This window comes from Nelumbo nucifera, chromosome 7 (genome assembly GCF_055504915.1).
Source record: "Nelumbo nucifera cultivar China Antique chromosome 7, China Antique-T2T, whole genome shotgun sequence".
NCBI classification, from domain to species: Eukaryota; Viridiplantae; Streptophyta; class Magnoliopsida; order Proteales; family Nelumbonaceae; genus Nelumbo; species Nelumbo nucifera.
The window spans coordinates 14709007-14733996 of NC_142655.1; the positions used below are offsets into that span (position 1 = coordinate 14709007).

A 24990-nucleotide genomic window follows, 5' to 3' on the forward strand; every position below is an offset into this window, starting at 1 on the left:
AAAGTTGAAGAGTCTCCAAAGAAACCTTCTGTGAGACTGTAGCAGATCAGACTGAGAGAGAGAGAGAGTGAGTGAATTTTGAAATTGTGTGTTTTGGAATCTAATTCATGCTCCTTAAATAATTTGTGAAGAGGTATGAAGAAAATGTAGGTGCTGGTTTAGAAAAGGCACCTTGAACAGTCACAATGTTAATTTCAAACATTGTGACTGTTTAAAAAGTAATTAACAGTTAGTGACTGTTAACTTTGAATTGTGCCTCTTGATCACACCCGATCGAATCGTGACCGTTGATCTCATCAACGGTGATCAACGGTTAGCAACGCACCAAAACTAAAGCCGCCCATCGTGAGTGCGAGCAAAGTGCGCCTCATTGCGCCGCACACACGTATGCGCACGTTGCGCAGTATCGAATCCCCATACTCTCCTCTACTAATTCTAAGGAGTGTAAATCAGCTCCTATTGAAATACTAAAAACAAAACTTATAATTTTCCAATGTGGGACAAGTTCAAAACTAAGTTTTGTAAGAGAAAAACTGATTTTCCAATCAAGTGTGGAGGTGCAATTTCTCATGTAATTGACCAATCAAACCCATTGGATTTAATCTCTTATGAGATTAAAATCCAACACAAACATTACAGCGTTGATTTTGCAAACACATATATATTATAGAGTTCATGTTGAAATATTTACACCTTTTTTTAGCAACTTGAGGTGCATTTTGTAGTATCAATTTTGAAAAATGTGTCTTTAATCATCAATAATCAATGCATGTATATCTTTGGCCGGGTTGGGTTGGTTATTTCTGGTTTTGGGGCAAGGTGGGCTACATCATACAAGGTTTTTAAAACCAAATCGGACAGGGAACCTTTATGAATCCAATTCTCGGGTTGAATAGTCTGGTTGCTTGAATCGAACGAACAACCTATTTTGACAAAAAAATAATAAAAAATAAAAGGCCAAAAATCGTTGTCCAAATCAACAGGTCAATAATTCAATCGCCCAGATTAACGATTCGCTGACCAAATCAATAGTTTTTAGCCAAAAAATGATTCTACTCTGAAACGGGTTAGGGGGATGCATACCTGGGTGTAGGTGGGTTAGGGGGATGCCCCTTAGAGGCAAAGAAAAAAGACGCCTCAACTATATGATCTTTCAAAGGACAGATTGGATGCAAACTCAACTCTTATTCATTTATTTATTGCACAAAGTGACTGTTCTCAAACTCAAACCTACGAATCAAGTCGAGATTTAACTATTATACTAACCAATGGCCCCATTTACAGAGGTAATATTGAATATATATATATAAATTTCTAGTTGTCAATTTTAGAATTATTTTGATGTCATCGTTAACCAATTAGCTAATAGTAATTATTGACTAGGAACAATGGAGAGATCTCGTTTTATAGTCCCATCCAATTTGAAAATGACAACTAATTTAAAAGTAAAAAAGGGCATAAGGGTATAAAAGAAAACCCAAATATATACATTTAAAAATTCTCTCAAAATCTCTTAAATGTCAAATTATAATGGAGGAAGCAGTCCAACCGGCTGGGTGCTGCCAATGGCAAAATCTTAGAATTTTAACTTTTAAGGCTTCACCCTTGGGTCGGCTTACATCGGGAAATTGTTAAAATTTCAATGGGCCTTGTTCGGAAACCTAGGTCCAATGATGTGTCAATTCTTCAAATTTGGTTCTTCACTTGCACCCCTAATGACAAAACTTCCATTTACTACTTGCATAGACCCTGCTGAAATAACAGATTGCTGATGCTAGCGACAAGACATGATGTTGTACTTTTAATATTAGCCCTATGTTAACTATTTTGTGTTATTTTTTTTAAAGGGTAAGAATAATTATTTAATTTAGAGAAAATCTATGATGCAGGAAAGATATGGTATCGAAAGAGTTTTGATCAATCAAAAACCATTTATGATTTTTCTTACAAACATATGATTTTTCTTTAATTTAATATTTGTAATCATTCTTACAACATATTGTGGTTTTTCTTTTATTAAATATGTCAACTAGCGGAGGGCTACAATGCAACATGATGGTAAGTGGTTTGTCAAAGGTAAATTATCATATAAAAAAATTACGAAAGGTAAATTTTTTAGTTAAAAGTTTATTGGAAAAAAGATCTATTTAAAATAAATAAAAATTTATGGATAAATATATATTTGATTTAATAAAATAAAACAATAAATAAATAATCACAGCCATCGGGCAATAGAGTGAAAGAGGGAGAGATGACTTTTGTCATTGTATTTTTGTTTTATATAATGGAATAATTGTAAATAGTTAAATAATAATTAATTTAATTTAATAAATAAATAAATTTACAAAATAAATGAGATAAATAGACAATCAAGTGAGAGAGTAAATATATATAAATATATAAACGACTCTATGTGTTAGTTTGCTAGCAATAATAATTTAATAAATTGTTAAATTATTAACTAATTAAATAATTTAGTAAAATAAGTAAATTAATAAATAAAACTTTATGTATTATCAACACAAGATTGGTAAAGGCTATCTCAAATTATTTAATTAATTAATTTAGCATTGTTAATGGGCCGGGCTGAACTACTGGGCTATCGAGCCCATGAAGAGCATAGCCTAGTTTGTGTCCCAACTTGGCCAAAGACTTGGCTTGTGGACTAGCCCGGCCCATGTGGGCTCGGGCTAGAATAAAATTTTAAGATCTTTAATTTTTTTATCTTTTTTTTTATTTTAAGATCTTCAAAACTTTTAAAAAAACATGGCTTAGCTTGGTTCATGGCCCAGGCAAGCCTAAGACTTGGTCAGCGGACCAGCCCGGCCCGTGCACGACACGGGCCCACACAGGCTTGGGTTATATATTATATACAATAATTATATAATATATTAATATATATAATTTTATTTTCAATTTTATTATATTATTTCATTTTATTATTGCATATATAGACAATTGTACACACCAAAATTCATATACAATAAAATTTTTAGATCTTTTTTAAATTTTTATCTATTTTTTAGTTTATAAAAACATGGCTTCGCCTGATTCGTGACCCGATAATATTTATATAATATATATAATTTTATTTTCAATTGTATACATCAAAATTCATATAAACTAAAATTTTAAGATCTTTTTTTATTATTTTTTGGTCTATTTATTTTAATTTATGTTAAATTTTTCATTATTTTTTTCAAAATTTTTAAAAAACATGGCTTAGCCTGGTTTGTGACCTAGCGTGTTCTAAGACTTTGCCCGCAGCACGGCACAGGCCCGTGCGGGCTTAGGACGTATATTATATACAATAATTAAATAATATATAATTTTATTATATTATTTCATTTTATTATTGCATATATAAACAATTTTATACATCAAAATTCATATAAAACAAAATTTTAACATATTTTCAATTTTTATCTATTTTTTAATTTATGTTAACTTTTTCATTATTTTTTTATGGATTAGAGAGAGAGGGGTTGGGCGGGTTCACCTGTAGAGAAGTGGGAGGGTAAATGGTAAACTGGGAGAGAGAGAGAGAAAGGGAGAGAGGGGAGGAGGAGGAGAAAGAAGTAAGTGGGTAAGAGAGAGGGGGGTTGGGCAGGTTAATAAGGCTCCGTTTGGTTTGTGGGAAGATTTGGGTGGAATGGGAAAGTGTAAAAATTTACGCTTCCATTGTTTGGTTTTATATTTGGGAAAATAATGGAAAAAGCACTGTTCATCATCTCCTACCTTCGGACAGTGCCGCCTGAAATAGTAGTTCAAACTAACAAGTAGCAGCAGACTATTTGGACTAAAGAGAAACCTAATTTTCCTATTCGGAAGAAGAAGAAAAAGGAGGAAGTGGAGTGATTGTTCATCATCCCCTACCTTTGGACTAACAGGTAGCAGCAGACCTAACCCCCATCTCTCTTCATTTCTAAATCGTACTCGCATATTCCTCTCCTTCTCCCTCCATCCTCTTCTCCGTTCGTTAGTCCTTTGTCGAATGTCTCTATTGGCGACGAGGGAAGAAGTACACCAGAGTACCAGAGCCGTTGGTGAAATCTCACTAAACCAGCTCCTGCTTCTGGGTTCGAACAGGGAAGCAGAGGTAGCAGATTGTTGATGGTTTTGGTGCGACCCCTCCAACTCCTGCTTCTAGGTTTGAATGTCTCTGTCACCGAACTAGCTCCTGCTTCTGTATTCTCCATACAAGTCGTTCCTTACTCCTCCTCTTTCTCAATTTTTTCCACCAGGGTCGCATGATTTTAGTGCGACCCCAAGTCCACGATTTTGGGATTAACATCCCAAAATTTTCTCATCTCATCCCTCTCTTTCCCTCAAAACGAATGAGAGAAAGAGGAATATTTTTAAAATATTCCCTTTTTTTCATCCCCATCCCACAAACCAAACAGAGCCTAAAATTAAAATGATATTTGGAGTCCAGACAGTCGTCAAGGGGATGTTTAGAACCGCGACCGTTTTTCAAAAAAATGGTGCCATGTCAGATTCACATACGCGTTTCAACAAACACCCATGTATCTCATTGTTTGGTTCAACCGATTATTAAAAAACCGGGCATGTCTGGAAAATTGGGACCCCACCGATGCATGAAACACCAAATTAATTGGTTGAACCAAACAATGAGATACATGGGTGTTTGTTGAAGAGTTGGACTATGATATGGAAAAGATATGATATCTTAAAAAGCATTTGACCAATCAATTGGAATTATAAACGTGGTAGTGAATTAGGTGTTATTTATCAAAATTCATGGATGGGCTTTGATTGGTCAAACTCTTTCTTTACCTTATCTTTTCCATCATAGATTTTTCCATTTGTTGAAACTCCTATGTGGATCCGATGTGGCACCGTTTTTTTCTAAAAACGGTCACGGTTCCAAACATACCCTTTGTAAATCTGAAACTCGTTTAAATTTAAGTTTTAGCCTTTTAGGTATAAAAGGTGGCATGGCGATTTTCAATTGGAGGGGACAGAAAATTTTCATACCGGTTGGTTGTAGCCTTGTAGGCTTGCAGCTCATCTGTTGCCAAATAATGGCATGAAAGGTGTTAAGTTGCTAACTGCTAAGCTTTCATGAGCCAGGACGGAGTCTTTACTCATGGAGGTAGGAGACCCCTCAACATTCAGCAGTAGCACACGTCGGGCCAGAAGTACGGATCGTCGGGCTTAATGAGACGTGATGATGCGCGATCCGGTCGGTCCTAGCTGCCTATTAGTTGTCGAGCTGCCTAGTGGCGAGCTGGATTGATTGTTGAGCTTCGTAGTTCTTTAGAGACCTACAAGGAATCAACGTCAGAGGACCTGGGGTGGCTAACCCGACGAGGTCGCTCCGATGCTTAAGTTAGTACTCTCATAGTAGACTGCGAGCTAAAAATCATAAAGTATGAGAGCTAGAATATGCTTAGTTGCCCCCCCCCCTATGCCATTGGAGTTGGTGTCTTTATATAGGCATAGTTTGGCGTGGGCTTCACGCACCGCATCCGAGATTTCCAAGAAGTCGTTTAAGTGGTCCGAGATTCCTTAAGGTAACTGCCATGCACGTTGACCACCCTCCGGATCGTTCGGCATGTGGGCCAACTTCCAAGGATCGTGGGAGTGTTTGGATATGCATGCCGAATTTGTCGGCGAACGCGTCTTGTAGGCTGCCAAGTTGGCGCCTATGCTAGGCCGCCAGGTCGTGCCTGGGCCATGCTGCCAAGTGGGACACCATCAACTTGGCTAAGACAAGTTGTTGCATAAATGGTTCCGGATGACACCATCAACTTGGCTAAGACATTGGAGGCCAAATCCGCCCTCATCCAGACGTTAAGAGCTTCTTATTTCCCAAGGCCTCCGGTTCTCTGCAGTCGTGACTCTCTTTAATTTCCTCTCTCAACCTTTGTTTCATCGGCTTTGAAGTTTGAACCTTCACAGGCTTCTCTCATTTGGTTCATTGCTGGCATTTCCTCCCAGAGATTTTATTACCCACATCACTTTCTCTTTTCAATGGTGCCCAGTTCAAGATTAGAACGAAGAGGTCGGTAAAGTCTGTTCAAACACAATCCTCTTTCTTGTACATTGGTTGGTTCCTTGGTGAGATGAAGTCGGTCTTAACTGATGTTTTTCCTCTGCAATTGAATGGTTTAGTGTTCTGGTTTGAAATACTCTTTTCTACTATATTTGTTTTCTCATTCAGTTGTTTTGTGTTGAATATGTTCTGATTATCGTTCCCATTCTTCTGTTGTATTTCAGTTGGAAGTTTGAGACCTTGTGTTCTTTTTTTTTTCTTTTAAATTGTAATATTCCAAGAGAAAATTCTAACTTTTTAAGGAATGGTGACGGTTTAAAAGTGAAGTCCATTTGTTTTATTGTTTTCTCTTCCAGGGACTACTTGAGTATGAAGCAGTTTCGTTTTATCGATTTTCCTTTTATTTTTAATGATTAATATTCTGCCCTTCTCACGTTAATTTTGTGTGAGAATTTTCAGATGGGTTTCTCTCGTTTTGCAATAAATGGTTAGCTATTTGAGTAAAGCCCACCATGTCCAGGTTTTTTTAACTTTATTTTGCTGCTCAATTGTTATTTTGCGTTGAAGCTCTGTCTCTTAAAGGAGAACCTTTTTTTTATCTTTACTGCTTTTTCTATCTTTTTGGAAATATTTTCCTCCCATTAACATGGACGGAATATTGAGGATTTTCGCCTTTTTTTCTTCACTAACTGCAGCCATTTTTGCCTAATTTCATTGATGAGCTTTCTTTCGACTTTACTGAATTGCTCAGTTATAGTGGTAGGGTTTAGAGTGACTAGTATTTTGGATTTTTCAGAACTTCACCAGATGCTAACCTCAGTAACCTGTTTTTGTGTATTACAATCTTTTTTAATTTGGAGATTTTCGTGTATTTAAATTGAAGAAATTTTCTTTTTATGTTCCTGAGTGAATTGTGCAAGTATAGTTTTTTTTTTTTCATTCTTGTTCTTTCTTCTTATTTTCATTTGATAGTCTGTTATCTCTTTTTTATCTGTCTTGCTCAGCTACATTCGGTTCTGTGAACAATTTAGGTGGTAGGGAAATACTGGTCCAGCACTTGCTTGTTAGTGAAGACAACCAGAAGCTTCTTCCAGAGTTTCAGGAAAGAATATCAGGAGGTTAGCTCTTAAAAATCTCTATAATCATACATCTGATTGTTTTGTTTTTCCTTTTTGTTATCTGATAATTATAGATTAATATTGTTAAATACTCAGATTGATTGATTTTAGAAATAAATGTTTCTTATTTCCTTTCTAAGAAGGTAACAAAATGATTTTGGGTTGATAAGCTGGCAAGAGGCTTCTGGCATGGCAATTCTGGAAGCCTTTAACACGTGCATGTTAATAGAGTTATCTTTTACATATTATCATGAACTAGCATTTTAACATAGTTTGATTTTTGTATGTTTGCGATATAGAAAGGATGTATGCAAGAGTATGCTATTGTACAAAGAAAGTTATTAATGGTATATACATAAGAGATGAAAATAGAGATATATTTAGATTAAATTTGCTCTACATTTATAAGCGCCTTAATGGATGAAGTTCCATGATGATAAGATTGAAGTTTACAGAACTCCAGTTGCCTTGATGCTGCTGAGTAAAATGTTATTGTATTTTTCCATTTAGGAACGGATTTGAGTGAGTTGGCTGCAGAACACTCAATTTGTCCATCCAAAGAAAATGGAGGGATCCTTGGTTGGGTGCGGAAAGGACAAATGGTATGCTCAAATTTAGAAGTTCTAAAAATTCTTTATATTAAAATGTCATGCTGCACCTCAGAAACCTTCAAGATTTCTATGTGCTTTTCTTTTCTTTTTTTTTTCTTTTCTCTCTTTTTTATTCTTTTACTTTTGTATTAATGTATAGAAGTCTAGTACAAAATCATATGGGCAAAGTTCCCAAACTCAAGAAAGAAGGTAAATCAGTAGTGGACCGTGTGACTGTGGAGATCATGATTGGTTGGGCATTATCATTGTGGACTCAACTAGCTTTTATGTGTCTATTCAGACTCACACCTTCCTGCATCAATTCTCATCTGATATAGATTTGGCATGTAGACATGTGATGGTGTCATAAGGAAAGGCTATTGAACCCTGTTTGGTAATGCAGGATGTATCTTCAAGCTGCTTTACCACTCTTCAGACTATCAGGAACTTTTCAAAACTATTCCACCCTCTAATACACTGTTTAATTACCATTCCAACTGCTTCTGCATAGCAGAAAAGAAGTATTTTGCCAACCATTATGAGAGGCAACACAACTCTGTCGATATCTAACATGGTAACCTCTTAACCTTTTGCACCCGAACCATTCACCATGCCTGGACAATGGATCAATATCTGTAACCATATAATTTAGTGATTTTTTGCACAAGTCCTTTGAATGGAAGGACCTACTCACTTCCACTCTGAAGACCCAGTACAAAATTGGAAGGAGCATCACGCCTGATCCCTTAATTTCTCAATCTTCTAAAAGCAAATTATATGGAAGGACCCCAGTACAATATTTCATTTTTGTCTCCACAGGTTTCTCGCTTTTAACATATTATAACCAATGCTTATATGATGGATTTTTCTTGGTGAATTGTAACCAGGTACCTGAGTTTGAAGAGGCTGCATTTAGTGCACCTTTAAACAAAGTTGTACAGTGCAAGACTAAATTTGGATATCACTTGTTTCAAGTATTGTCTGAGAAGTATGTCTGAGAAGCCATCAATGTAATATTCTACTTGATATTCATAAATATGCAAGTGCTAATTCTTTTTATCCTCTGTGTGCTTGCATGGGGCAATTACTGCTTCTAGAGAGGAACTTTTGCTTCAAGACATTGATCCAAATGATCTTTATGTGAAAATGCAAGATCCAATTTTCTTTAACGAGGCTCAATTGATAGATGTTCGAGAACCTGAAGAAGTGTAAGCATGCAAATTTTACTTTTCTGCTAAAAATTGCAAGAGTACTGAACATCTTCAATATGGGATAATTGGTCTTTAAGTTAAAAAAAGTGAAAGTGAATTTCCCAAATGTTTATCTTTTTTAGTTTTTATTCTTTGCGTCTGTCTTTTTTGTGGGGGGAGAGGGTTTATAGAAGAAGTAGTAATTTATGATATTGGTGGAACTTGGGAAGGATTTAATTATCAATGGAACTTGCGTGTTGTCAGTTGGTATCTAAGGAATTCAGGGTGGATGTCTTTCAGTGTTCTTGGTCATTTAACTAGTTCCCATTTATACCCTTTATAGTACACTCAATACGACTTGTTTGATTCCAACTTATTTTGAAACATTAAGAATATATGACATCCCTGCATAAATCTAGCTTTCAAGAAGTTACCTAAGACCTTCCTACTCTGACTCTAAGAGGAAAAAGTATGCTGCAATTTTTATAGTTTTCTTTATTCTGTCAGTCATGGAACAGTGGTCTCCTCACAGGTCAAAAAAACCCTATGTAGAACCATTTATCCTATGAAACGAAACAAATCTGTAAATTGTTTTCCTTGGCCTTGATTACAGATTTCTTTTTTATATTCTTGTCACTTTTATATCAGTCAAAAATTTCTTATCTTGTAACTCCCTGATAGTTTTTCAAACGTTTCTTTTCACTACTTACTTTTTTCCAGTAACATACAATCTAGTAAGAAAAGAATGGTGGCACAAAAAATAAATTACTCTATAACACCAAGAAGGATTTGGAGCCTGGAGGCCTCAAAGGCAGACAAAACAAATTACAATAGCACTCTGAAAAATAGCATTAACCTGATAAGGAAGTTGTCCAGTACAACTCACTCCTCCCAATCTCTCCCTTGGAAAGACTGTCTGCTGTCAAACATTAAGTTGGCAAACATCACTATCTATCTGGATGAGATATTTATTATGGATATGCAGATTCTTTCCTCCCTCATGAATTGGTTCAAACACCAGGGGACCACTGTATGATCAACCCTCCAGCCTAGCTATCTCTCTAATAGCCTTTTAAATTCCAGCATTCAACTACCAAGTTCTCTACATAGCTAACTTTTTCCTGTCTCCTCTCCCACAAGAACTTTTGCCACTCTCTTGCACTTCTATCCATATCTTTCCAAAATTAGTTTCTTCTTCTAGATCCACTTTCCTTCTTCTAGACATTACCTTGTCTATTCTTTATAGAAGGATGCTTGGAACAATTTGCATATTGGTCACCTTTTGGGCAAAGATGACTTGTAATGCTTTAGTAAAGGCTTAGGGGTGGGATTCAGCTACCCCTTGTATAGTTGCTCACTGTACATGGGTCTTGAAATTGTACTATATACTGCTGACAATTCTCAGGCAAATTAATGCAAAAAAAATGCTTTTCAAAAATTAAAAAAAAAAGAGCGTCAATGATCTCTTCCAATTACTGTTAAACTTATTAACTTGATTGAAACTGATTATCTTAATAAATTGGGAATTATAAGATAGCAACCAATATTTTTCAATACCACCACTCAAGGCAAAAGCAAAAAGAAAAGAATCTAGAGATTTTCACACTTCATAAATTGGAAATTTCTGGGATTTAACAACAATGGTAATTCATTATTTGGGCCAATTATGAGCATTTATCCGTTTTTTTTCACATGCTACTGTTTTCTGTTTCTGTGTATTTACTTCTTTAGTTGTTTGGTGAGAACAGTGCCCAAGCCTCCTTGCCAGGTTTTCAGGTTCTTCCCCTTCAGCAGTTTGGAAGTTGGAGTCCAGAAATAACAACTAAGTTTGATCCCAGCAAGGATACATATGTTTTAGTAAGTAAACATTTCCCCAGAGAAAGAGAATGGTCTGTTTCTTTTTTTTTTTCTTTTTATGTGTGGAAAGAGATTTTATTCCTGATTTTAGATTTTTTTATTGATATATTCCTGAATTTAGATTTATGTTATAGTTAATACAAAATTTAAGGAATTCATGTGCATTAAATTATTAATTTCCTTTTAAACATTGGACCCATTGTTTTGATGTATCCATTGGCCTTTCAGTGTTAAGTTTGTTTCTTACATACATTAAATTGTACTTCCTAATGCAAAAAATAAGAATTTAAGATGTGTAATATGTAATCTGATATTTTAGATGGGAACTACTGGATTGATTGGTCAACTATTGGGAATTTTGCAACTTATGACACCATTCTATGGACACCTAATGAGAGGTACCATGCACCAAAATCAATCTGATCAGATGGCAAAATATTTTATCAGGCTTTGAACAAAGTCAGTTGGCAGATGACTTCTGATCATCTGTAAAGGTTCTTTTTCTGGCATAGGTAGCCAAAGTGGAACCTATCAAGTTTTGTATCTGGGTTTCTGATTAGATAACATATACCCCTGATTTGGAGATGGTTCTTTATTATCACTGTCTTAAGCATGACTGTTGTTATTTGTTTTATTTGTAGTGCCACCATGGAGTGCGGTCATTACAGGTTGCTAATTGGTTGCAGACACAGGTAAACTGCTATCCTTTAACAGTATATGTTGTTTTTTATAGTGTGTTCATTGCATGTCTAAGGCCATTTGTTCTTCTTAGAATCTGTTATTTTGACACAGATAATGGTTCACTTCAAGCAGCAATCAGCTGGGTCAGGCAATTTTCTAAGTATTTGATACAACAAAAAGAATGGGTCTGGAAAAAACTGTGATTTAATAAATAGCCTGGCCTAGCCTAGTCAATCATGGCTTTAAAGTCAGACCAGGCCGCTGGTGTTGATAGAGACACCTACTGCTTTCATGTTTTCTACATGTGCTCTCGTGTGTAGCATAAAAATCTTTCAATGGAAAGGGTAAGCTGGAAACAATTTGATTACTTAATAAAAGCTTGAGGGCAAGGACTTATGGCTTTACAGAAAATGTGAACCTTGACAAAGTGGAAATTTTGGGCCATGCATTATTGCCCATCAAATCCAAAAACTGCCAAAATGGCAGCACATCACGTAAACAAAACAAACTGGCAAACAATGAAAGTGTAGCTGAATAGATAGAGCTTGTAACTCCTTTTATGCTTAGGTGCATTCTCAGCTTGTTTCTGACTGCACAGTAGCTATATGCCTTTACATAGATAAACATAGAGGGTATATATCAAAATTTTCTACAAAAACAAAAGAAACCCCCTAATTTTTTGAAAAATGAAAATAAGAAAAGAAATCTCCTAAATATATTCCTATTTGTTGAGTATTTATTATTTTCTGGTCCATAATGGCCCTAGACCTTCTTTTGGTTGCTTTCACATTTCCTGTCTAGGTGTAGTGTTTGTGGCTGAAAGAGTCAAGAAAGGAGGGCGTAATTTTTTTATTTTATCCATCTATTCAAAGTAGCTGGACCTTTAAGCAGGTGCACTGTTTTGAAACATTTTAAAAACAATGTATTGAAGAAATCTAGGATAACCATGCTGCACTAGTACATCTAGGAAGTCTAGTCAACTCAAAACTAATGAGATGATCATAGGAGTGGCATCTACTTCTACTGAAAGCACTAGACCTAATATTAGTGGTGCAAGTCAGGTAACTGATTTGAAGAATTTACACTACATCAGGCATGGGCCCTCAGGCTGAGCCCATTCAAATTTTAAGAAATGCTCAACCCAAGCCCGCCCAAGTTGCACCCCTCTAGGTTGATTTTGATGGTTTTAATCTTAGGAAATCTTGGAGAATCAGGCATAGGGGTGCTTTTAGAGACACCAATAGGAAAATCCAATTGACCTTTTCAGGACCAATAATATAGGACAGGGCAACTCCACACAAACAGAACAACAAGCTGCACTTCAAGGATTTATAACCACTTATGGTTTTCAAAGTGGTGATAGAGAGGGACTCAAAGACTTATTATCATGGCTGAAGGGTGACATGGTGGGTCCATGAAACCTGAGACACCAAATTAGGGAAATAAGACATTTGACAGTTGGTCTGGATGCATCTTTCCCTAGGTACCTCAATCTGCTAGCAACACTTGCTTACTCACTAGCCCATGATTATGTCAACAGACAGGCAGTACTTGGAATGCCTTTTGCAATAAAAACTTCTGGTGTTGTTGTTCTTGAGGGGCTCTACTAGGAGCAAAGGGGAAGCTATATGGCATCTTCCATATGGAGTTGTACATCACAGAGTTTATACATATTATGTATTAATATACACCGTACATATGGCATCATTAATAAATTTTTTCAGTTACTGAAAAAATGGTAGCAGAGTGGTGCAACTGAAACATTCACGAGTATTTTTTAACAATGTGTAATTTTACCATCTTATTTGGTATCGTCTTCTTTTCGGTGCAACATATATTGCTATTAAGCTTCTCAAAATCATTATATGACAGACTTGGTCGAGTTCCTTGTCAACCTAAGAAATTGTGATGCTTTTTGATTTTTGCCTATGATAATGAATAACGTTAAAAAGTTTTATTTGGTTACAAGGTTGTACACATGCACTTGATAACGAAATATAAGTTATCTACACTGGTTTTGCATAAAGTGTAATCTCTTTTGACCGATATTGTTTCATTTGTTCAGGGCTTCAAGAGGGTATTCAATGTGTCTGGGGGAATTCATGCATATGCAGTTAAGGCAGATGCCTCCATTCCTACTTACTAAGATGGATTAATTGCCCCGTCCAACAACCGACCACAAGAGAATTACATTGTATGTATCAAGTTGTTTTTGAGTTAATGCCTTCACCTTTTAGTTTTTCTTTCTGTGTTGAGCTTCTATATTCAGGGTCTGTTATTTATTTATCTTGGCCAGGATGGTGAACCAGTCGTTTCATGTCAAATTGTACCAGATCAAAAGGCTATACTCCAGTAAGGACTGTCAAAAGGTTGAGTTAGCTGGGACCCCCGCCATTTGTAAATTTTTTCTATCTGTAGTGTAGCCAACCTGGGGATCTTCGTTTGGCTACATCATTGAGAGAGAGAGAGAGAGTGTTATGGCTGCCAACTTGAATACACTTTCTAAAGCAGCCGTGCGGTGACAGAACTGAGTGAGCTGCCAACTTGATTTTACTCTGGTGACCAAAAATTTACTGAGACTCTAGAAACACCTAACTGGTAACCTTAGAATCCCTATTGAAAACAATAGAATACCTATAAAAAAGACTTCAACTATGGGTTAGAAACGCCATGGGGTTCCTTTTACATCTATGATTTTGCTACTTCAATTCAAGTTGAAGTCTTGTCCCTTTCAAATCTGTTTTGACTATGGCTTTCTTAGCATAGAGGTGCAGATTGACTACACATTTCTCATCAATGTTATAAAAGATTTGACTCCTTTCCCCTGGTCAGCGTCTTACACGATGAAAAAAATACACCTTTTCCTTAACTCTGGATATTTCTCTCTCACACTTTGCGGGAAGGGAATCGTTGTGCTGACTTCTTGGCAAACAAAGGCAATTAACGAGGGCTCTTTCATGGTTTTCAAGTTTGTATCCATTTTCTCTATGGGTCTGTCGACTCTTATGCATGACTATTTTGATCTTCCCACACTTCGTATTAATTAATTAACTAGTGAGGACCCGTGTGATATACAAGATTTATTAAGCGAAAACTAAATAATAGAAATGGTTATTTACTAAAATATCCCCTTATAGTTTCATGGATTTACTAAAATCTACCCTATAGTTAGTATTTTACTAGATCACTACTTATAATTTGCAATGGATTTAATCAATCTTTCATTAGATGACAGTGGAAAACGATAGCGTTGACCTTAATGTTCATTTAAATAAATTTAACTAAAAGAAAATAAAATACTATTTTTGCCCTTAATAAGACATGGACAACCACTTTATTGGCTATATTTGATCAATTTTGTTTTATGTACAAAAAAAAAGTATTAAGGGTATTTTTGGAATAAAAAATCATGGGCCTAATGGCAAAACAAATACTCTTTAATGAAAGGTTGATTAAGTAAATAAGTTATAAAATATATGGGATGTTTTAGTAAAATGAAAACTATAAGGTAGGTTTAAATAAATATGTAAAACTATAAGGTGTGTTCTAGTAAATGACTCTAATAGAAACACATAAGAGTATATAATTGTTGTATATTTTCAACTTTTTAAATAATTAATAATTATTCATATTTTATATACTATTTTTAATAGATTTTTTATAATACAAAATAACAATAATTAATTTCAGTTAATTTTATTCATCAAACTTATCATACCAACCAACCAACCCAATTAACTCGACTTGAGTTGGTCGGTGTTTTAGTATTTTATGTTGGCTTTGGTTCAAAAAATTCCCAATTCGACCAACTTGGATCAGAGTCACTTTGACCATTTGTAAACTAACCAAAACCGAACAACCTAACTGTGGATATATATTTAATATTTTATATTTTAAATAATTTTTAATATGAAAAAGTGAAAATTTTTCTATGTTTCTTAGTTTAAAATGTTTTATTTCATAAATCTAATTTTTTTAATAATTTCACTACAATTTTTAAAATTAAATTTAATTTTAAGTTTAAACCTTTTGAACCAATAAACATTTTGTGAAAATCAACCCAAACTAATACAATTTGAGTGGGTCGGTTTTCACAAAAGGTCAGGTGGTTTTAGCTGATCAACTCCCTAACCTGACCCGGTCAATTTGGTTGGCCAAATAGCCTATGGCCGAATCGAACTAATTCATGAATACTCATAATTTTAGCTAAATTAATAGTCTTATCTCTGATAAATAACAAAAGTTTAATCTCCAATAATTATTGAAAATTTATAGCAAAAACACACAATTATTGAAAATATATTGATAATGAAAAAATACAATAATTACAAAAATACAATAAGTATTAAAAATATATTAACATAGTCAATAAATAGTTTAATCTCTAATAAATATTAATTAATCAATAAATTATAACAAAAATACAATAAATTAAATTTAAAAAATTCAAAATAGTGGTTTAATCTCCAATAATCATTGAAAGTTTTCTGTTAAATAACAAAAATAAATAAATTTATACATAATCATTGAAAATACATTTATCACAGAAACAATAAATAATTATTAAAATACAATAAATATTAATTTTAGTATATATAATTATATAATAAATATAGATTAAGGGTTTAAAATTATTATTAATAAATATTAATTTTTTTGAAAGTTATTTTCTTGAATTATTACTTGATATAAGTGAAATTAGTTATTTACAATATTATGTAAAAATATTAAATTATTATTAATTTCAATATCATGTTATAATTATTTTTCTGCTTTTCAGAACATTTTAAAATTTATTATATAATTTCTTTATTTTAACTATTTAAAATCTAGTTATGTTAAATATTTTGTTTTTTTTTAATATTTAGTTATTTAAATACTTAAATAATATGTAAAATATTTAAATTTTAAAATATTAAGTATTTATTGAATTTAATTATCCATAAAATCATAATTTATACTATTATTACATAATTTCATTATTAATTTTGTAATATATTAAATTATCATTAATTTCAATATTATGTTATAATTATTTTTCTACTTTGAAGAATTTTTTTAAATTTATTACATATTTCCATTATTTTAACTATTTAAAATCTAGTTATGATAAATATTTAAATAATCTATAAAATATTTAAAATTTTTTTGTTATTTGAATTTTATTTATTTAAGATATTACATATTATTAAATATTTGAAAAACATTGAAATTGATAATCCGAAAAAACATAATTTAAATTGTTAGTACATAATTTTGTGATATATTTTGTAAAAATATAAAATTATTTTTTGTGTTTTTAATAAATATTTTAAAGTTATTATATAATTTTGTTAGGATATTTAAATAATTCTTAAATTTTTTAATCCAAACTTTCTTTAGATAAATATGCATAAAAAGTAGGGGAGAGGATAAATAGGAATTAAAGATAGTTTAGGAGAGAAACTCTACTAAATTATAGATAATTTTGGAGATAAATAGGAATAAGAGATAATTTAAAAGATAAATAGAAATTAGAGATAATTTAGAAGAGAAACTCTCTACTAAATTAGAAATAATTTTGGAGATAAATAGGAATTAGAGATAATTTAGAAGATAAATAGGAATTAGAGATAATTTTGGAGAAAGTGGGGGCTAGTGGGGGAGGTAGTTTAGGAAAAATTTTAGGAGAAGAGATTATTTAGGTTCTGAGAAAGCGCATCTCATTAGTTGTTTCAAAAATGACATGAAAAAAAAATAAAAAATGAGAAAATTTCTTCACTACCTTATTTTAATATATATATATATATATATATATATATATATATATATATATTTGTGTTGGGAGGGGTCAACGAGAGCAAGGGAATAATCTCGTGTCTGACAAGGTGGGCTACGTCCTCTCCTGTTTTTATGGATTATTTTAAGGTGGCTACTCCTCCACCTGGAATAAATTTTGGGGGTAAAAAAAAACAGAATATTAATAAAAAAGACTTCCTTTGGGAAAAATATTTCAAAAGAAAAACCCTTGAATTTGGCAAAATGAGACCTAGTGTTGGTGGGTCTAAAAAAATGGAATGGATAATTTCAGCTAATTAGTTAAGCTGGGATGGAGAGTCATCCAAGAAAAAGAATAATATCTGGACAAAGGTTAGGAAATAAGTCTATTACTCGGTAAGAGATATGATTCATGGGCCTGGAGAAGGTATTACTCACAGCCAAAAGTGATCAAAAAAGGGATGATATGGGATATTGGGATGTGTGGGAAATGGTGAAACATCATTAATCAAAAATGTATTGTTTTGCTGACATGACAGTTATTTTTATTTTAGAAAGCAAAATCATTCACATTAACAAACATCCCCCAAGTCATTTCCTTCACACTTAATAACAAATTACTGGTTAAAGACGTATTAGCAAGAAGAGGAATCATAGTAGGTATAGAGCGTTAAATCAACTAAAATCTTATACAATGGTTATTGCCTTATTGGATGGGTGAGTCTGAGTCACCCACCAACCTGGTAGATGCTCAGAACCCCACATATTGAAACTCATTTAACCTGTAAATTTTTCTTATTGGGGGTTGAATTTGTGATCACCATGACCATTGAACTCTACTGACTCTGGTTTACTTGAACACTCTCAATATATACATTCTCTGCAAACAACTTGTTTGGTTGGAATTTTCCAACATTGTCAAGGGCAATTAAGTCACTCCACAAATATAGAGAAAGCCCATCTCAAAAATAGGTCCCTGACTCAAACACACCCTTATTCCATGACCGTTAATGTCAGCCCCAACAAGACAAAAAGGAAAGAAAAACGGTTAGTTCCCGCCAATTCCTCCCTACCTAAGCCCCTTTACCTCCAATCCAAATGACTCTTTCAAACCCAATTCAAACTTACCCTCCCCTACAATCCCTCACCATCCATTCTATCCCCTTTCTATATTGTTCAATTGTCCAACCTATTTTCTTTCCTTTTCCACATATCCTTCTCTCCCTGAGCTTTCCTTTCTCTCTCTATACATGCTTATCCTTCTCCAAACAATCTCTTCTCCAACCCCCCAAACCCTCCCTGGCTACCGTCCCCTCATTCCTTCCCTCTTGCCATGGGTAATTGCTTCTCCCATGGAAACAAAAATGCGAAAGACGCGAAAGGCGAAACCCCCGCCGACAACCAGGATGCCAATGGAGAAAACCCAACAGATAATGCACCCAGAGCTTCATCTGTGACCACGGCTTCCAAGTGTTCCAGGTCTCAGATCGGAACCGTCTTGGGTCGGCCCATGGAAGATATTAAAACGGTGTACACAATTGGGAAGGAGCTCGGCCGAGGACAATTTGGAGTCACACATCTATGTACCCACAAAGTTACAGGTGAGCAATTTGCTTGTAAGACAATAGCAAAGAGGAAGCTGGTTAACAAAGAGGACATTGAGGATGTTCGGAGGGAGGTTCAGATCATGCATCACTTGGCTGGCCAACCCAACATTGTTGAATTGAAAGGAGCATATGAGGATAAGCACTCTGTACATTTGGTCATGGAACTGTGCGCTGGAGGAGAGCTCTTTGACAAGATCATAGCCAAGGGCCATTACTCTGAACGTGCAGCTGCTTCATTGCTCAGGACAATTGTTCAGATTGTTCATACCTGCCATTCTATGGGAGTTGTCCACAGGGATTTAAAGCCAGAAAATTTCCTCCTATTAAGCAAGGATGAGAATGCTCCTCTGAAGGCTACAGATTTTGGTCTCTCTGTCTTCTTCAAGCAAGGTTAGAAACTTCACCTTATTATTTATATTTTCTATTGTTCTTCATTTGTGTATAGAGCTAACCAATAATAATTGCATTAGAGAATAAGAGATTGGATCGAATTCTGTACACTTGTATTTAGGGGTGCAAATCAGGTGGGCCGGGCCGGGTTTAAACTCAACCTAGGCCCAATCCTAAGAATTGGGCAAGGCCCGACTCTGAGGTCAAGCCCAAATTGTCCAATCTTGGCCCAGCCCACACTGAAATTCAACACACTCGGGTTGGGATCAGGCCTGGGCTGGGCTCGATTTAGTCAATCATCCCACACTAAAATTTGATATAAATGTATATTTATATGTATGTAGTATGATTTACCAAAAATATATGTATATACGCATGTATGCATGCAAATATGTATCTACATATATGCATATATGTACATACGTAGTCGAACTGGGTTTGTGTTACCTAATTTCTTCTTCCAAATAGTTGTACACATGAGACTACTAGTCATTCTTCATATAGGAGTTTTCTTCCAACAAGCAGATTCTCTTGTGCAATCTTTTTATGCACAAAATGGAAATCAATCTCTATATGCCTCATGCAAGAACAATAAATTTGATCAGTCAAAGTTACAAGACTCTTAGGTGATGTTTGGCATTGATGATGATTTCTCCTTGCCAATTATTCAGAAATCAGTGATTTATGGAATCATTGATTTTTGAAAAATCATTAAAAATTGTTGTTTGATATCATTTATGCCATGTAAGCTGATTTTTGAGAAATGGGCTTTGAGTCTATTTGGTACTGATTTTCAAGGGCGCATTAATTTTGCATTAGAGTTATTATTCAATGCCACATTGGATGTCATGTCATCCTCAAAAAATCAAAATCAGTTAAAAATCAGGAAATCACCAGAAAAGGTGATCCCTGAAAATGGCTGATTTCATTAATCGATTTTTAGCTGATTTCCCATAAATTGGCAAAATCGGCCAACCAAACAAGAAAAAAAAATCACTGATTCGTTAAATTCTGATGTGAATCCTGTGGCACCGATTTTTGGAAAATCATCAAAATCATCATCAATGCCAAACATCACCTTAGGTAGCTAAAGGATTGCAACCAGGTGATCTCCGCAGTATGTTGGCCAGCCCAACGTTACTCATTTTAATTCGGTAGATGATCTCATTATCATCTTTTGTTTCTTAGAGCACCATGAGATTAGTGTTGGACCCGGGTAAATAGCAAAACCAGAGGTGGATTTGTGGTTTTTGGGTTAGCCAACATAGTCCACATTGAAATAGACAACAAGATCCAAAATGGATGAGTTAGTGAGGTGTAAGCCATATGAAGGCATTAAACAGGGCAGACTGGCGAAACAGGATTCATGTAGCAGACCCCATATGGTTGGGACTTGGGATAAGGCTAGGATGATGCAGGAAACCTCTATTTTTAATGTAAGAAAGTACTACTAAATAGATCTCTACTTTTCTCTTCAGAATTTGCTGTTAAACCACAAAAGCTTTCATCATTGTTCTAGCCTGTTTAACCAAAGGCGTCTCTAATAGCTTCAGATGTTCTTAGCCCTGTAACTTGAGCTTAAACCCAAAAAAAAAAAAATCAGCAAAATCACTGCTTTTATTCTTCAGCCCATTGACATGTCATCAATAGTAGTTATAATTATATTTAGTCTTGGATGATTTTTCCTTTGTTTAGTTCAGGAGCATTTCTATCAAGATTTTGCTTATGCCTTGCTCAGCTCAGCTAAGCACTTCAATGTCTAATTGCTGTAACAGGTGAGATATTCAGGGATATAGTTGGCAGCGCATATTATATTGCACCTGAAGTCTTGAAGAGAAGATATGGACCAGAAGTGGATATATGGAGTATAGGAGTCATGTTGTATATTCTTCTCTGTGGAGTTCCTCCTTTTTGGGCCGGTACTTCCTGTTCTTGCTTACACTATTGGCTCATTTTCTCTTCTGCATCTCATATTGTAACAACCACATTCATCACTTCAAAAGAACACACAGATGAAATTGAAAATAAATGTCCAAACTGATCAAGATATAACAAAAACATGGTCTTACAGAATCAGAGCATGGAATTTTCAATTCCATCTTACGCGGACATATCGATTTCTCAAGCGACCCATGGCCCTCAATTTCGCCTGGAGCAAAGGATCTTGTTAGAAAGATGCTCAATTCAGACCCCAAGCAAAGGTTGACAGCATTTGAAGTTCTCAGTAAGTACGATTTTTTCTTCGATACTTCTTGCCTCAGATTGGCATTCCTCTCTCTATAAGTGTACTTGACCAATTACACTTGATCCTTTCCATAAATAGACTTCATGTAACCTTGACTCCATATTCTGGCATTGAAGCTTAAACACCTTGTGAACTATGATTAATATGTTGCCTTCAATACAATGGTTATCATTCAGAAACTTCCTGACTTTACTCTTTGACCCTACTTTATACCAAAGCTGGGAGAAACTCTGCAAGTTTCAAAATACTCAGAAGCCATTTGACAACAGCTGAAGTGGCTCAACTGAATGCCTTGTCTCTTTATCTTGTCATATAACAAAATATTTAGAGGTAATAGTAATCAACTCAACATGTCATTCAGCCATTAAGGAGCTCACAACCTACTTAATGGCACTCACAAACAGAAATAGCAGCAAGTCATTTAGCTTAGCCACTTCAGCTGTTATCAAATGGCATGGAAGCTACAACTTTTCACCATCTTAAAAAGGTCAAGCTCCTCCCTTTTCTGAAATAATCTGCACTGTTGGCTTCTCATTGCCTTAATGGTGCCAATGACGAAGCCCCATGATGCATTATAAGTCAAATCTGAGCCTTTGGACATTATGTATTGGATATGAAATTAAACTTTGCTAACAGTATTTTTTTGGTTTTCAGATCATCCGTGGATCAAAGAAGACGGAGAAGCACCCGATGTACCTCTTGACAATGTTGTCTTCAACAGGCTCAAACAATTCAGGGCAATGAACAAGTTTAAGAAAGTTGCTCTTCGGGTATTCTTTATGCCCCTAATTTGTAACCTTTCAAAAACTGACTGGAAAATGAATTCTTTTCTCATTATTTTCATAATCATATAACATCTTTGTGATTTAAGACAGGATTCAATTATAACTGCCCTTGAAAGTAGGATGTATATATTGGACAACCCCATATGAGTTTAACCTATGAGATCTTTCTGAATAAACTAGCCAATCAAATAAACCAAGTGCCTAATGAATATGCAATTTTGACAATCAAATTTAAGGCAATAGTCTAGTGAATGATATATACTTGTCTGATGTCAAAGGGTGATTATGCAATGTCGGTCCCGACTATCTGGAGTCTTGGGAGAGGTGGTTAGAATACACCTAACCTCCAACATTCTTTGCACGAAGTGGCTGCTCACAGACTTGAACCTGTCTTCTCACACTTGCCAAAGGTTTTACCATTGCACCAAGCAATGGTAGAACTACAATTATCCCTCTCAAGTCTCAACTGGATTGTCCAGGCCACCTAGTATTTTAAGACAGGCATTAATATGTTATGGTGTCTTGAGAATGAGAAACATGGCATTGTCTCACTATTCACCCCGGAATGAATGTTATAATAAATTTAGCAGCTTAAAAGCATTGACTATTTTGATATGTCACTCTTAAGTTAAATTCCTAAATCTTGAATGCTGTCTGACTTGTTTTCTTTCCCTTCATGTGGATAGATAATTGCAGGCTGTCTATCAGAGGAAGAAATCATGGGACTAAAGCAAATGTTCAAGAGCATGGATACTGACAACAGTGGCACCATAACTCTTGAAGAGCTGAAACAAGGACTCTCCAAGCAAGGAACAAAGTTATCAGAGTACGAAGTTAAACAGTTAATGGAAGCTGTAAGTTCCCAAACTTATAAAAAATGTACTGCATAATCTCACAACATTGGTTGATTCAAAACCATCTAAATTATTAAATTGGTTCTTCTTGCTGCTTTATTTTTTTATTTCCAAAATAGGCTGATGCAGATGGCAATGGAACCATAGACTATGATGAGTTCATCACTGCAACAATGCACATGAACAGAATGGACAGAGAAGAGCATCTTTATACTGCATTCCAGTACTTTGATAAAGATAATAGCGGGTATGTAACTACAGTGAGGCAATACTCAAAATCTATAAATCAGCAGGAAGAAATATTAACTGGCTTTTGGTGTCATTACCATGTCATTTACTTCCATTCCATTGCATTTCTTTTACTTCTACCAGGTACATTACAACAGAAGAGCTAGAGCAGGCTCTAAGAGAGTTCGGAATGCATGATGGAAGGGACATAAAGGAAATACTTTCAGAAGTCGACAGTGATAATGTAAGTATAAAAAGAAAAGAAAATGAAATACTGCACATATGTTTTTTTGAGAAATTGGAAAAAAAAAAATAAGCTAATTAGATTTAGATGTAAGCATCAAAGACAAATAAAGCTCACTTGTTTGTAAACAAAACAAGGGCCATGACAACACACAGAATTTGCTAATGCTTATGACCATATCCAAATATTACAGGATGGAAGAATCAACTACGACGAGTTTGTAGCAATGATGAGGAAAGGGAACCCAGAAGCCAACCCAAAGAAGCGACGTGATGTATTTGTTTGATTGGTAATTGACCAATGCCAAGAAGGAAAATCCAACTGTGTTTTGAAAGTGTAACATTTCTCATGTATACTCCTGGTGTTTGTCATGGTGGAGAAGCTGAAGGGTATGCTTTATTAAGATGTATCCATGAGATTTTCATGGATATACATGTACAATATCTGTTGAGGTGAGATGATGGGAGGGGATAGGTGTAGAGAGATGATTTAACAAGAACTATTTGTAGGGTTGTGGGGTTGGATTCTATCCCTTTATTAACATTGTATTTTGTAACCAGTCCAAAGAATATATTGTCTAATGGTTAGGAAACCTTGCTTATTAACAACAGATGTAAACCTCACATGCAGCCCTTCCATTTACTTGCTCACAAGAAACTGCATCCTTCAATAAAATCTTCCTATAATGAGCTTCTTTTGCTAGCGTCCAAGCATGAGATGCAACCGTAAAACAGTAGTAGGTTAAACATTTAATGGATCCCAAGGGATTTAGCTCAAAAATCAATCAACAGCATCTGATCAACTCTCCTTGCCATTAAGACGGCTGAGTGTCTTCTGTAGCCAATCTTTTGGGCAAAGCCTTGGTAATGCTTAGGGCTGTCAACGGTCCGGGCCTGGTTTGGGACAGGGTAGAACTATTTTGAACCGATTGCTAAAACCGACAGTACTGGAACTGAACCAGACCCGATCGGTTCTTTTATTTCACAACCGGTACCAAACCGATGGGCCAATTGGAACAATCGGGTCTAACCCGATTGGACCCAATTAAATAAAAACCCATACTTGAGATGGTTAGACCTGTATCAGTAGGATATTTGTCCAAAAAATTCCTGTTATACTTGCATAATCTTGCAAAAAATCAATCTGTAAACAGCCTACAATCCTATATAATTTCAATTTAACCTTAATAAAAATCAAATAATAGCAATTAAATTGAAGCTAATGGGAAAAAATTAGGCAAACCTGCATATATCGAGTGATCTTGAAATCAGACTGCCTCCTTATTCAAGAATTGAAATATACAGAAATTAAGCTAGAGCCCACTTTCTAGCCGTCCATTTATCTGGTACTCCCAGTCCCAGGTTCACATGGGTGACATTTAAACTGTGATAATCTTTTTTTCTTTTACCCCATCTTCTCTTTTTC

The 24990-nt window shown here is 34.9% G+C and overlaps 2 protein-coding genes across 4 annotated transcripts; both read left to right on the plus strand.

Annotated features, from left to right (window-relative positions):
- Nucleotides 1-5777: 5777 nt before the first annotated feature.
- Nucleotides 5778-14191, plus strand: LOC104590487 (rhodanese-like domain-containing protein / PPIC-type PPIASE domain-containing protein). 3 transcript variants are annotated; one of them, XM_010249171.2, is made up of 9 exons: nucleotides 5778-6028; nucleotides 7024-7137; nucleotides 7648-7739; nucleotides 8615-8715; nucleotides 8825-8935; nucleotides 10666-10774; nucleotides 11416-11466; nucleotides 13521-13649; nucleotides 13725-14191. In XM_010249171.2, exons 1-8 carry the CDS (start codon nucleotides 5998-6000, stop codon nucleotides 13599-13601), a joined length of 690 nt encoding a protein of 229 aa, XP_010247473.1. In that variant the 5' UTR covers nucleotides 5778-5997; the 3' UTR covers nucleotides 13602-13649; nucleotides 13725-14191. The 3 variants fall into 3 exon arrangements, with proteins under 3 accessions (XP_010247473.1, XP_010247472.1, XP_010247474.1); XM_010249170.3 differs by having other exon boundaries at nucleotides 13752-14191; XM_010249172.3 differs by having other exon boundaries at nucleotides 5782-6028; nucleotides 7051-7137; nucleotides 13752-14191.
- Nucleotides 14192-18416: 4225 nt separating this feature from the next.
- On the plus strand, nucleotides 18417-24251 carry LOC104590488 (calcium-dependent protein kinase 34). Its single transcript, XM_010249173.3, has 8 exons — nucleotides 18417-19209; nucleotides 20985-21128; nucleotides 21281-21433; nucleotides 22109-22224; nucleotides 22926-23093; nucleotides 23213-23340; nucleotides 23466-23565; nucleotides 23759-24251. The coding sequence occupies exons 1-8, from the start codon at nucleotides 18546-18548 to the stop codon at nucleotides 23849-23851; spliced, it is 1566 nt and encodes a 521-aa protein (XP_010247475.1). The 5' UTR covers nucleotides 18417-18545; the 3' UTR covers nucleotides 23852-24251.
- Nucleotides 24252-24990: the final 739 nt, after the last annotated feature.

What these genes read in the sequence shown, in the direction of transcription:
- LOC104590487 (XM_010249171.2), top strand. Translation starts at nt 5,998, where the DNA reads ATGGTGCCCAGTTCAAGATTAGAACGAAGAG. An exon ending in TTCAAGATTAGAACGAAGAG is followed by an intron (nt 6,029 to 7,023) that starts GTCGGTAAAGTC and finishes TGTCTTGCTCAG; the next exon opens with CTACATTCGGTTCTGTGAAC. An exon ending in TCAGGAAAGAATATCAGGAG is followed by an intron (nt 7,138 to 7,647) that starts GTTAGCTCTTAA and finishes TTTTCCATTTAG; the next exon opens with GAACGGATTTGAGTGAGTTG.
- LOC104590488 (XM_010249173.3), top strand. Translation starts at nt 18,546, where the DNA reads ATGGGTAATTGCTTCTCCCATGGAAACAAAAATGCGAAAGACGCGAAA. An exon ending in GACAGCATTTGAAGTTCTCA is followed by an intron (nt 21,434 to 22,108) that starts GTAAGTACGATT and finishes TTTGGTTTTCAG; the next exon opens with ATCATCCGTGGATCAAAGAA. An exon ending in TTAAGAAAGTTGCTCTTCGG is followed by an intron (nt 22,225 to 22,925) that starts GTATTCTTTATG and finishes TCATGTGGATAG; the next exon opens with ATAATTGCAGGCTGTCTATC.